Genomic DNA, 13,931 nt, shown 5'->3' with positions numbered 1-13,931 from the left:
CGGCAGGTAGCCCCTGGTGTCCCGTCCTGGCGCCCCCGGGTCGGCAGGTAGCCCCTGGTGTCCAGCCCTGGCACCCGCCTTTCCTGCCTCTTTCGTGTGTTGTCCCCACCCTGAGATCGTAAGCTCTTTGAGGAGAGGGACTGCTTAAAAAAACCATTAAATAAAACCGATTGTACCCCCAGTGCTTAGCAGCAGTAGGCGCTTAATAAATGTTCATCAGATTGGATTCTGGGCAGAGAGTGCCTCTTGGGGGGCGGGGCGTGTGCATGATTTCGTCCAGCTGGCTGGAGTCAGAAAGCTTTCACTCTGAGGCTGCTGAGGTGTTGGAGTTGGCATTTACTGGGTGATCACGTGGGAGTCTTGCGTTTTTGTGGTCACTGGGAAATGTGCAGGATTTGGCCGCTTTTCCTCCTCCTTTCTCGCCTTGGTTAAATTTCTCCTTTCATTGGATGAAGAAACATTGTCTTGAAATTTCTTCCATGATGTTCAGAAGGAAGGAAGGTAGTGAGAGGCTGGGCCTGGAGATTAGACCGGAGACAGGAAGAACTGGCCAAGTGGACAGAAAGTCTGAGGGAAGGCTCTTTGGTTCCTGAAGCCGAGACTGTCAGAGCTGGGAGGGAGTTAGAACAGGGGGTGGCAAGGCTGGGAGGGCCCTTAGAACAGGGGATGTCAGAGCTGGGCAGGGCCTCAGAACAGGAAAGATCAGAGCTGGAGGGGTGGGCACTTTCAGATTGAGTTCAGCCATCTTTTCATTTCACAGATGGGGCTCGGAAGGGAAGTGATTTTCCCAAGGACACAGGGATTTATCATTGATAAGACATATAATGATGAAAAAGAGTTTTGTTCCCAGAGACACTTCTCTGTGTGAGTTTTCCCTCTCCGGTGCCTGAGAGGTTGGTTTTGTGAATTGCTGTGGCCCCGGATCTCCCTCCCCAGGTGGTTGCCACCATCTGGTGCTGAGCTTTTCTCCCCTTGCCGGGCTGTTCCTTGGCCGGCTCACTCGGTCTGTCCCTTATGTTTGAGGCCTTTCCTGACCTGCCAGAGCCTGGGCTTCCCGGGCAGAATCTTCTAGAGGCGGCGTCACCTCAACCATGGTTTGGTGTCAGAGGAAGTCATCCATAGATATCTTCTGTGATATTTCCTCGTGGAACTCTTTTTGATTTGCCAAAAGCCAACATGACACATTAAATTCTCCCAGAGAGATGCTTCCTGTGAAGGCCCTGCTGAAGGGAGGATGACCCCAGCTGACTCTTAGGCCAGAGTGTGCCCTCCCCTCTCCCATGGTATGGTGCTTTGGATGGAGGGATGGAGGGTCCGGCCTCCTCAGCTCTGCTCCTTGCTCCTTAACTGAGGTGCTGAGCAGCAGATGTTAAGGCCTCCAGGAAAATTGCACATGCCAGGTGGAATTCCCACTTTCCAGTTGTGACGCTGTGTCAGCTTCTTTGGACCACAGTGCCCTCCTGTGTGACATGGGGAGGTTGGGCTTGGCCTCTGAGGGCCCTTCCAGCCCAGGACCCCTTTAAAGCCCATTGTGCTGAGAGAGAGAGAGAGAAGGAGAGAGAGATAGAGACAGACGGGGGGGGAGAGAGAGACAAAGAGGGGGAGAGAGACAGAGAGAGAGAGAGAGAGGGAGACAAAGAGGGGGAGAGAGAGGGAGGGAGGGAGGGAGAGAGACAGAGAGAAAGATTGATTGTGTACTTAGCCTGAGTTGGCCCCATTTCTTCCTTGGGTCAATGGTCTGATCAATGCCAATTTTCCCTTCTCAGCATTTATAACAGCTGAAGCTCAGCGTCTCTAGGTTGGCCAGTCATAGAATTAGCCTGTTTGTTCCTGTTTACTCACCAATGTTATTGTTACTGTGGTTTTGTTTTGTTTTTTTTCTGTCAAGTCAGAAGTCAGGGAAAATTGGGGAGGCTGATGAATTACTGGTCACAGAACTGAAAGGACTCTCAGAGAGGCTGAATCTGGTGCAGCAGCTGCCTAGGGATCCTCCCGACACCGTTTCTGACAGCCGGTCATCTAGCCTTAGCTTGAAGACCTCCAGTGATGGGGAACTCACTACCTCATGAGATGGCCCCATTCCTCTTCTTCCTTTGGACCTCTCTGTTCAGGATTTTTTTTTTCCCTTTCATGAAACCAATCCAGTGTCTGCTTCTCTGAAATCCTATCTCCCCATCTCCTCCCCCCACTCCCTGTTTGCTTCTGGTTTTACCCACTTGGACCAGGCAGAACATGGTAGCCCTCCACCAAGCCTCTATTAAGCACCTGCTGTGTGCCAGGTGCTGGGGATGCAGTGGCCTCAGTATCTCCTGCCTGCTGAGATGAACCAGCTCCTCGGGCCAGGTATCTGTGCCTCTGCATCAGTCATGGCTGAGGTCGTGTTTGGCGGTTGCTATGGCAAACATTGGTCAGGGTGGTTGAGGGTTCCAGTCGTCATCCCTGGCTGACGTCCTCCGGCACCGGGGCAGACGCTGGGCTAGAGAGGCCGGGAAGCCCAGACCTGCCCTCCAACCTTCCCACCCCTTTCTTTTGGTCCTTGCTCTCTGTATTCAGGTCAAAAAAAGAGGGACAAAGAGGGCCAGGAGGCCTGTTTCTAAATGAGACCAGCTGGGTTTCAGGGAGGTGTCTGTTTGTCTTTAAATAGAAATGTTATCCCATGGACATGGCAGAGATTTCAGAGCTGGGAGATTGATTTCCAAAAAGTAAAAATAGCCAAGTGCAATGAAGGCCCAGCAGCCAGGGACTTGTGAAGGGCTGGCATTGTGTTGTCCCTGATCTGGGGAGGTGGCCGTGCTGGCCCTAGGCGAGCCCTGGACGGCAGCCCCAAGAGCTGGCTTTGAACTCTGTCCCTGGCCTGCCGTCCCCTTCAAAATGAGAGTCATACACCTGTCCTCTCTGCCTCTCAAGGGTTGGGGAGACAAAAGGAGAAAACCCACGTGAACTATGTTACTAGCCATGGGCAGAAACAGAAGCCCTGCCACCGCCTTCCCCTGCCCAGCTGTCCAGGCAAGTGTCCTAGTGCCCAGGTCTGCTCAAGAAGCCCCAGGGGCTGCTGCCCACCCTTCTAGGCTGTCTACTCCCTGCTCCCTCACCCGGTGACCCCTGTCACTGGAATCTCCTTGCTCACTGCCCCTCAGAATCCCTAACTTCTTGTAGTTTTTACAGTTAATGATCAGGCTCTCTCCCACCCCCTCTTCACTGCCATTGGAGGACCTTTTAAAGGAATGCCCATGACTCCTCAGCAGCTAGAGCCCTGTGCTGACTTTGGGAATGATCATCTGCTTGTTTCCCTCAGCAGATCGGAAGCTCCAAGAGGGCAGGGGCTGATGTCCCCCGCTCTGACAAAGAATGCACTGAGCTCTTTGAGGCGGAGGCCAGTCTCCCCCCATGCTCTGCATGTCGTGGGTGCCTAATGAGTGCTTTTTAATGGATGGATTACTGCCCTAATTCCTTGCATTTGTGAGGGATTTCTGTGTCTTATTCACACAGGGTTGGGGGGGGCTTGCTCCCCCCCCCCCCCAAACCCCCTAAAGAGATTCTTTTCCTCCCCTGCAGATGTCGTCAACCTGGACCTCAAGTCTACCCTGAGGGTTTTATACAACCTGTTCACCAAGTACAAAAACACTGAGTGATCCTGGAAGCTGCTGAAATATTCATCCCCGATGTCTCCTTGAAGGGAAGCCAAGCCTTGGTCTCCCCTATGTGCCTTAGTGCAGTTTGCCTGCCTCTGTGATGCTGCAAGATTTCCCGCCTCCTCTTTGGGGTAGTCTGAAGCCCTGTCTCCTTGGTGCTAGGGAGTAAAGCCCTCTGGAAATGATGAGTCCGGGGCCGGGGGGGGGGCTCCCCACCTCGGACGCTGGATCCCCTCCTGCTTTGCTCTTGGGACAGATAACTAGCTCAAATGGATCTCAGCAGAGGCCACCCAGCCTGTTCTAGGATGGAGCCGTAGGCTGAGGTCCGTCCATCCAAACTCCCTCGCGCTGTCCTGGCTTTCTGACTGTCTCTTGGACTGGAAGTCCCTTTAAAACCTTTGCTTTCCAGTAAAAATGGGCTTTGCATTTTCTTTCTTTCCACCCTCCCTTTCCTTTCAAAGAATATCTTAAACTATTTATAAGAAACTCTTGACGTTTCCTCTCTCGTCCTGTGAATGTTTGGCTGCCCATTTTACGTGACGTGAACCACACGCCGAAGGGGCGTGTGACAGATGGGCTGCAGAGCTCGCCAGCCTGGGAGCTGGCAGAGTAAGGGGCTTCTTCCAGCTGTATCACTTTGGGCAAGTCATTTCCCCATCACTGGGCCTCAGTTTCCCCAACTGTCAAATGAAGGTGGGTGAAAGTAGACCCTGGGCCATCTAGTCCAGCTCCCTCATTGTATAAACCAAAACACAGACTCGGAGAGTCCGAGAGATCTAGGATGACAGGATAGTAGATTTGGAGCTGGAAGAGAGGCACCCCCCCCATTCCAGCCCCCTCATTTACAGATGGGGAGCCTGGGCAATGTTTAGTGACTTTTTAGCATGACACTGATAATGAGAATCAGAGGCAGAATTTGAACCTGGGTCCCGCTCTGGCCTCCTTGAGTCTGTGACTTTCTGGGTGTCCTATTTGCAATTGCATCCATCTTTATTTTTTTAAATGACTTTGTTTTCTGAAGCCTCATTGTGGGAGGGGATGCCAATTGTCCATTTCCTCTCCTACACTGCCCAGAGGCTGGATTCGGGCTTGACCCTGGGATCCTGTTAATGGGAGGAGGAGGGGGCGATGGTCAGAGTGGTCCAGCCCTTGAGCTTCTGCTGGAATTGTGTGCCCCCTCTGGCCTCTGCTCCAGCCAAGCTGCAGGGTTACCCATTGGCCATGACCTTGGAGGGCTCTTGGCCCCACCACTGCCTCCTGCTGTGGCATCCTGGGTAAGTTCCCCACCCTTCTAAAGCTGTTTCCTTGTCTGTGATGTCAAATCAACCAGTGGGCATTTATTAATCACCTGCTGTGTGCCAGGCGCAGTGCTGGGGCAGGGCACAAAGAGTTGAGGGAAACAGTCTCTGCCCTTATGGGGTTTATGATCTACTCTGCACTCCTCCATTCAATTTAACAGGCATTAGTTGCCTGCTGTGTGCCTGGCACTGTGCTGAGTTTGGAGGATAGAAAGCAGAAAGAAAAGACAGTTCCTGTCCTCAAGGAGCTTACATTCTACTGGACACCCAACAAACATTTACTGAATTATGTCCCCAAACCCTGGGGTAGGGAAAGATACAAAGACAAATGGGAAATAGTTCCTGCCCTCCTGTGCCCTTTCTGACTCCCTCCCCTTTGCCCCCTCCCCCTTCCCCAGCTTGTAAAACTGAGATGAGAATGTCCAGGAGATGGGGTAGCCCAATGGATAGAGCCCTGCTTGGAGGTAGAGAGCTGAGGTTCTGAAGCCTCTTGCTTCCTGTGTGAGCTTGGGAAAGTCCTTGCCTCTTTCCTGTGCCTCAGTCACCTCTTCTGTTAAAATTAGGGGATTGGTGGCAGTGGGCCCCGAGGTACCTGCCCCTTCTGTCCCTTTGTGCCCTCACTCGGCCCCCAGGGGGAGATCACCTTTCCTGCCTCCATCTGTGCTCAGTGGTTCTTCCCGTAAGCCACCTGTTGGAAATAGGACACCAGAGCTGATGTTCTCAGAAATCCTTTCCCTTGTCCTTGTCTCATCATCTGGGCCAGAACAGCTGGTGAGGAAGGCAGTGTCCCAGCAGGGGTAAGAAATCATTAACCCTGGTACAGTGGCTTCTCTTGGGGGACACTGTGACATTCAGAGGCCACAGCGATGGAATCGTCAGGTCAGAGCACCCTGTGCCTTCTGCAGGACTTGCCCAGAGCCTCTGAAATCTGACTGTAGACCCCGGGGGCTCACGCTGGCCTTCAGTGAGGACTTGGGAGATAGGGGCTCAAATCATCCCCTGGTGCTGGCATTTGGCCTTCATTTGTACCCAGAGAGCCCGGGCAGCTGCCCCCAGCATCCAAGCAGAAACTGGACATGCAGAACATCAGAGCTGGAAGGAATCTGACGGATCCTCTGGCCTAACCCTTTTACATGGGGGCAAAGAGGCCAGAGAGGGGATGGGACGCACTTGAGGCTGTAGTGACGGGGGCTACTGGGACTAAACCCAGTTCTCCTGATGTGCAGGCCCAGGGCTCTTTACATTTTACCCTGTGTAGAGACTGCTAATGTCTGATCAGAGGACTGGAGAAAAGGGAATGTCAGAATTGAGAGGGTCTTAGGGATGACAACTGGGAGGGGCCTGAGAACAAGGGATGGCAGAGCTGGGAGGGGCCTGAGAACAGGGGATGGCAGAGCTGGGAGGGGCCTGAGAACAGGGGATGGCAGGGCTGGGAGGAACCTCATAATCTGGCGAACTACAGTCCCAACATGCCTAGTCTAAGTGACCTTAGATTTGTGATCAAGAGCTTTGGATACTCTCACCTTAGTCCGGACGTCTGGATGACGACAGGAAGAGTGACTAAATCCCCGGCAAAAACACATTCGCTTGCCTAAAGACCCTGCGGTTTGTCTTTGCTTTTTAAAATTAAAGGCATGAAAACAGTTGCAAGGCATATGTCTGCTACTCAATGGACAAGCATTTCCCCAGCTGAGCCTAACAGCAGCTCTGATCCCGTCCTTGTCATTCTCAGGAAGGTGCATTATTGAAATCGGGGCTGGGCTGTGCTCAAAGCTGGTGGTCTCCCTCTCCCCCCCCCCCCAGTAGTAGAGTTCAGGTTCTGATTAAATGTTTAACGCACGGGGAGATGTTGCTTGATGCATTCCAAATGCTGCTCCCAAGGTAGCCTTCTTCATCTGGTTCTCTGAGATGTTTCTCACCCTGCCCCATACCTGCTCATGCCTATCAGTTTGATCAGCATTGCACCCCAAAGTTTCTTCCTTGGAATTGCTTAGAGGCTTCCCTGCTGTCACTCTTCTCTTTCAGGCCTGAGTGTTGCCTTAGTAACTAGATGTACAGTTTCTTCTGGGCTCCTTGGCACATCCCAGGATTCATGACTTGAAAAGGACCCTAAACACAATTTTCTTTGATGGATGAGGAATCAGGACCAAGGTCTCATAAGTAATAGTAGTTGAGCCAGATTGAGAGCCCTGATTGTTGATTCCCTAATCCAAGGCTCTTTCTGGAGGGTCCCTGTGCCCCTCGTCCTCCATTTTTCATTTAAAGCCCTGTCGTTGAAGTGAGGAAAGCAAACACTTGGTTCTGGGTAGGTGTCAGTCCCTAGCCACATGAGCCCACTATTCCTTAAACATGGGCCTAGATCTGGAGCTGGGAAGGAGGTCAGAAGTCATCTTGTCCAGCCCTTTGTAGAGGAGGAAGCAAGCAAACCAAACAACCAAACAAAAAATATTGAGCCTTTATTCACCAACATCTAACCTCTGGGCAACTGGATTTAGGGTCAAAAGAACTGGATTGGCTGTCTTGGCATCTCAGCTAGCAGGATGACCTCATCAGAATCCCATCACCTCTCTGGGCCTCAGTTTCTTTGTCTTTATTATGAAAAGACTGAACAAAAAAGAGGCAGTGTGAGCTGGTGGGAAGATCACTGCCTCTGGAAGGAGACAACCTGGGTTCAAATTCCTCCACTCCATTTCCCTGGGCGTCACTTTCCTCTTCTGTAAAATGGGCAGAGGAATGGTCTCTGAGACCCCATGTAGTTCTAGGTCAATGATCCTGTGATTTGTGTTCTCTAATATCCTTTCTACCTCTTATTCTGTTCACCACCCATTACTTCCCTTTTCTTCTGTAGTCCCAACCTTTAATTAGAAGGAATGATGAAAACGTCACATGTCTCTCATCCTCCAGTGTTGTGCCCTCAATTTTAATCTTCTGTTTCCAGTGTAAGGTTCCAGCTCAGTGAAGCTATTAAATTTACAATTTATTATTCTAAAAGTAGCTCATACTTATCCAGCACTTTAAGGCTAATGGAGAATTTCTTCCCAACAATGCTGTGATGTTATCCCTTCGACTTCAGGGGCCTGTGGTTTCCTTTGTGCCTCTCCTTCCTCCACTAGTCAGATGCCAGTCCCACTGGGTTCACTATTTCATGAATAAGCATGACCTGAAAAGTCCTTACTGGTGGCCAGCTCTGAGGACAAGTCATCCTGTCCCCAGGGATGCTGATCCTCAGACTAAAGACATACAGTCCATTGCCCAGCCCACATCTGAAAGTTCTGTAGCTTGGAGAGCAACCCACCCAAGCATTCATCCATTGGCATAACCTTTGGGAGCCTCTGTGGCATGTTGAGTTATTAGATGGGTTCTCTGATGGAGAAAAGAAGGTAAATTACAAACATGGCAGCTGGATATGTTCTAGTTGGTTGCTATAGGTAGAGCAAGGAGGAAGGGGGGCAAGTTACTGGGAAGCCCATGTGGGCTCAGTAGAAGGACCACCTTCAGAAAAGCTGGAGCTGTCCAGCGTTGGAAAGGCTTCCGCAGAGGCTGGGTGACTATCCCACCAGAAAAAATATTGAGCTTCATCCTTACCCAGGCAGGGGGTGACCTCTGAGATTCTTTCTAGCTCTGAGATTCTGGCATTCAGTCACAGCTGTAGCAGCTGAGATGAGGAGCCCCAGTTAAAACTTTGATTATAATTGACCCTGCCCCTTCCTCTCTCTCAACCTACCTTTGGTGACTATGAGGAAATCTGGAAACACTGCTGTTAAGGTGGGATGTGGGCTTTTCTGTGTGCTGTTTACTCTCAGAGAAAGGAGAGGCCTCTTCCATAGCTGTTGAATAAAACAGGAAGGAAATTTTACCCCTGGCATCCCACCATCATACGGATGAGGAGGCTAGGGATGTTTGAGGTGAGAAGGGGATACTCTTCACCAAATGTTCTGAGTGGACATTTCCCCTCATTGTTCTGAGGCAAGATCTTGAGCACCTCATAAGCATTTAATAAACGCTTTTTCATTTATCCATTCAGGAAAGAGGAAGGATATAAAGCTCTTACTTAAAAAAGCCTTCCTCTCTCCCTCCCTTTCTCCTTTGCTTCCTTCCTCCCTTCCTTTCTCCTTTCCTTCCTTCTTCCCTCGCTCCCTCCCTTCCTTCCTTTCTTCCTCCCGCCTCCCTCCTTCCCTTCTTTCCTTCCTCCTTCCTTCCTTCTTTCTACCTGCAGCAATAAAAAGTGAGATGACATTTAAACCAAGTCTTCTTGACCCCACACCTGACTCTCAGCTCTGCTACCCCACCTTTCAGTTCATAACATGCATTTAATGCCTCCAGAAAAGCTGTCTTGGCCTAGACCGAGGTTTGATCACACCCCACCTTGGACTATGATGAAGCCTGAGTCAAAGAACAAAATGCTCCCCTCCCCCCAGTTTCCTTTAGGAGAGTCGGACTTTTCTGCCTGTGCCTGGGTGTGGGCATGCTGGGTTCCTTCAGACCAGCAAAGTTAGAGAATCTCCTTTTTTCTTCTGCTAGATGCACGATCATCTGAAAAATACTTGCTCATTGCACGTGCATGTATCAGGCTTGTCTGATTCCTCCTCCTGGGTGAATGGAGGCTGCCAATAGCTTCTGACTCCTGCTAACCTAACAGTGTTGTGGTGAGCTCTGCCCCCGGGACCTCGCCACGCCCTGATGTCCTGTAAGCTTGCGATGTGACAAAGACAAGTCCTTTGGGATTCTTTTCTGTTCCTTCTATGAAGAAACTTAGTGTTTGAGGTGGCAAAAGTATTTTATTTTTTTCTACTTTTAAAGGAAAAAATAAGTTCACTCTGGATTTCTGGATACTGTTGTTATTGTTCAGTCGTGTCCTCTTCATGGCCCCATTTGGGGTTTTCTTGGCAAAGGCACTGAGGTGGTTTGCCATTTCCTTCCCCCACTCGTTTTACAGATGAGGAAACCGAGGCAAATAGGGTGAAGTGACTTGCCCAGAATCACATTCTGGTAGGTGTCTAAGGCCAGATTTGAACTCAGAAAGATGAGTCTTCTGGATTCCATGCCTAGTGCTGTATCCACTGTGCCACCTAGCTGCCTCCTTTTCTAGATACTAAAAAATAGCAGGCAAAACACAGGATGTATTTATCAGTCATTGGGTTGAACTGGTGCTGGCTAGACTGCCCTGTCAAAGAATAGGCTTTCCAAGCTCTGAGTCTCAAGGAACTGCTTGGTGAAAATATTAATAGCATGGAGTGTTACAGTATGTTATTAATTCTAATAAAGAACTGATAACCACCACGAAGTCATGGCCCACGGCAGATTGTTCCTTTCTGTCTTTTTCTTTCTTTCCTTTGGATGTGGAATGATTGAACTTGAACCTGCATGAGAAATAAAGATAAGACAAGCATGAGCTCAGGCCTCTTGGGTGAAATTAAATTAGGAGGGAATGAGAAGACATGTGGCAGACCAGGAGCTGAATAAAGTTGGACAGCGCCCCCTCCTCACCCTTTATTCATAGGTTCCTGATGGCATCTCTTCCTTGCAGGCTTTGTGGTGACCCCACTTTGGTCATTGTGAAATGCCCTGCTTGCCTTGGGGAGGAGAACACACATTTAGGCTGGGTGGCTAGGAGTGTGCTCAGTTCTCCCGAGATCAGCCCCCTCACAGGCATTGATCTTCATTCACCCCAAGCAGATGTTGCTTGCTATGTTTCTTAAGATCTGCTCACTCACATACATCACAAGCTCTCTCTTCTAAACAATCCAGGATTAGCACTGTTGGGAAGCAAAGCAAATGCCCTGTTGCTGTCAGAGCAAAAACTGGGGGCTTATCTCCTTCCCTTCAAGCCCTGGAGGAAGTTTTTCATCCTTAACCCCGCCTCTTATCAAGCTCATCCTTTCCCTCTATGATGCCCTTGTATGGTGTCCTTTATTGCTGAGTGTTTGTGAAGAGAGCTTTGTCCTTCCTATGCCTGTTTTCCAATATTTAAGGCCTGGAGGAAAGTAGATGTGGGGGGGGGGGGACGAGGATCTGAAGTGCTGTCTGGTTAATGGGGATCAGACTTGTGCTGCTTGGCCCCAGGGACCACACCTGGCAAAAAGGGGCAGAAGTGGCAGACTTGGTGGAAGGGAAAACTTCCTCTGGATTGGAGCTGTCCCAAAGTGGCAGTGGCCATCCTAGCCTCCTCCTCACTGGACATCTCAATGCAAAGACTGAATGGTGGTCTCTATGACTTCTTCAGACCGAACACTGTCCAAGGTCCCTTTCCACACTGAGATCCCAGACTTCCGGATATAATCTCTATGAAGATGGGCACTATACATTGTGCTCCTAAGCCCAATGAGTCAATATCAAACAAGCTTCATTTTCAAAGCTAGTACTAAGGCTGTTAGCCTTAGTTCATGCTGATTGACAATGGCCAAAAGGAACATGTTCCAAACCCTGTACACTCCCTTCCCTAGGTCTAGAATGCCCTCCCCATCTTCACGCTCTACTCGTAGTCCAATATCATAAACACTTATTAAGTGCCTACTGTATACCAGGCACTTTACTAGGTGCTAATGATAAAAGTCAAAAAAGAATAGTCCCTGCCCTCTCCTGAAGGAGCTTATGTTCTAGCTTTTAAACAGAAGAGTAAGTACAAGGTCATCTGAGGAGGCTGAGCCTAGTAAAGGCTTCTATAGAAGATGGTCCTTGAGCTAAGACTTGGAGAGAACTGCAGATTCTAAGAGATGAAAGTGAGGAGGGATGGTATCCCAGACACGGGGGACAGCCTATCTAATGGCAGGGAGGCAAGGGCTGGAATTCTGAGTTCAAGGAACAACCAGCACATTGTGAGAAACATGTCTCTTAGAGCAGGGGTCCATTAAAAATGTTTTTGGATCATTATTTCTGTCTCATTGTTTTCCTTTGTTCTCCTGTGTATTTTATTGTAAGCATTTAAAAGCATAATTCTGAGAAGGCATCCACAGGGTGCTGAATTCCTCCTACCCGTGGGTGCCCCTCAAGAACCCTATCTTGGGCCCTCTCCTCTCCTCCCTCTACACTCTTCCTTTGTGTTTTTTTTTTCACTTTTTGGTGAGGCAATCGGGGTTAAGTGACTTGCCCAGGGTCACACAGCTAGTAAATGTCCAGTGTCTGAGGTCAGATCTGAACTCAGGTTCTCTTGACTCCAAGGCCAGAGCTCTATCCACTGCCCCTTCCTTTGTGTTTTCATTGGCTCCTGTGGGTTCAACTATTTTCTCTTCCTGGATGATTCCCAAATCCATATGTTTAATCCTGACCCTTCTCCAAATCTTCAACCCTGAATTACCAGCTACTTTCTGGACACCCCGTTTCAGTGACTCAAACATTATATCCTTTCTCACTGGCCTAATAGCTATTCCCCAAACACAACATGGCACCCCTACCTCCATGCATTTATACAATCTCTTCCCATACCAAGAAGGTGTTCTCTTCTCACCTTCACTTTGAATCCTTATTTCCCTTTGAGGCTCAGTTCAGGGAAGCACCCTCCACCATGAAGCCTTCTCTGATCCCCTCCCTCCCCCCGTCCTCCATTGTTAGCATCTGCTTCTTCTTCCAAGCATCTTGTATTTCTTTACCTTGATGGGATGTCTATTCTTGTAGAATGTAAGCTTCTCGAGGTCAGGGCCAGCTTCTCTTCTTTCCTGGCATCTGCAGTATTTGGTACAGAGCCTTGAATACAGTAGTTGCTTAATAAGTGCTCTTTGAATTGAATCAGCACAGAGAGGGAAGTGAGGAGAAGCAAGAAGGTCTCAGAAGGACACAAACATGCATTTCTCTATCTTCATGCTCTCATTTTCTTACTTTTTCAAGCAGCTTTTTAGTACATTTCCCTCCCAATCTGCATACTTGGGTGTGAAAATCACAACGTTCCAGAAAGCAGCCTTGTTTATCCATTACCTCTGCAGTGGGTACATGTGTCAGAAAGTGTTTCACACATGGGTTCGCTCCCGTCTCCATCCCTCTCTCTGCTTGGCCACTCAGGGCAGCATAACTCCATACATAGGCTCAGATTTCCTTCCCCTGGCTTTGGGGGAAACTTTCCAGCCTTCTTGGGGTGGCTGGGGGCAGAGGACTGGGAAGTGGCAAGAACCATGGAACACACACCTCCCTCCCTCCCACACTCTGGGATCCAGCCAAACTGGCTTCCTCCATTCCTTCTGACATCTCTCACCTCTGTGCCTTTGCCCAGCCATCCTGGAAGGTGCATCCTCACTTCCACCCTCTCTGCCTTCAAGATGCATCTCAAGGACCCCCTTCTACCTGCATCCTTCTTCCCCCCACTGCTCCCCAAGATGATAACAATCTTGGACTGATTTGTGTTTCTGTACATTTCTGTGTGTGTGCTTGTTCTCTTCCCCATTAGAATGTAAGCTCGAGAGTAGGGATTGTTTCATTCTTTGTATTTTTAGCCTCATTTTGGTGCTTGGCTCATAGATGGTGCTTAATAAATGCTTATTGATTAACTGACTGAAGGCCAAGAGAGCTGGCAGTCTCTGAATGTTCTGATCCTTAGCTCCTTCAGCTATCAACCCAGAGGCATTTGTTAAGAGCCTTCCGTGCACCAGGCACTGTACTAGGCACTGGGGGTACCAAGATGAGTGAGACAGCCCCTACCCTCAGGGAGCTCACAGTCTCTGATAAGAGATGATGTGGGTAAAATACTTTGTCAATGGCTATCTGAGTTGGCTGAAGGATGAGGCTTCAGTGCAGGAGACTTGGTTGGGGGAGCGGGAGGTCACAATGCAGTTTTGAGACCTCACTGAGGCTCCAGTGGAGGGATCTGCCCCCATGTTGATGGCCAGGCTCACCCTGGAATCTTATCATGGTATTCCCAGGATAGCAAGGTCTGGACTCTTCCCGAAGGAGCCAGCTTTCCTAGAAGCCGCTGGCAGAGAACAGCTACCATTCCTTCCCCCTCCCAATACCCCAGCCATAGGGTCCAGAAAAGGGACCTTCTTGCCTTTGCATAAGGAGAGACAACACGGTGGAT

General features: G+C 49.7%; 1 protein-coding gene across 4 annotated transcripts in view; it reads left to right on the top strand.

Moving 5' to 3' along the window:
• PARVB (parvin beta) overlaps positions 1-4,118 on the top strand; it is an 86,089-nt gene extending 81,971 nt beyond the window's left edge. For 2 of the 4 annotated variants that reach the window (XM_027854341.1, XM_027854340.1), the window contains exon 13: positions 3,556-4,118. In XM_027854341.1, the coding sequence (XP_027710142.1) occupies positions 3,556-3,632 (77 nt within the window). In that variant the 3' untranslated portion in view covers positions 3,633-4,118. Of the gene's footprint in view, positions 1-2,907; positions 3,136-3,555 lie in introns of those variants that run through there. The other 2 variants (XM_027854339.1, XM_027854338.1) reach the window with 1 other exon arrangement.
• Positions 4,119-13,931: the final 9,813 nt, after the last annotated feature.

Source organism: Vombatus ursinus, unplaced genomic scaffold, assembly GCF_900497805.2.
Source record: "Vombatus ursinus unplaced genomic scaffold, bare-nosed wombat genome assembly UNPS02010394.1, whole genome shotgun sequence".
In the NCBI taxonomy this organism is placed as follows: domain Eukaryota; kingdom Metazoa; phylum Chordata; class Mammalia; order Diprotodontia; family Vombatidae; genus Vombatus; species Vombatus ursinus.
Note: the sequence above shows the minus strand (reverse complement) of the source record. Positions and strands in the feature narration are given on the sequence as shown.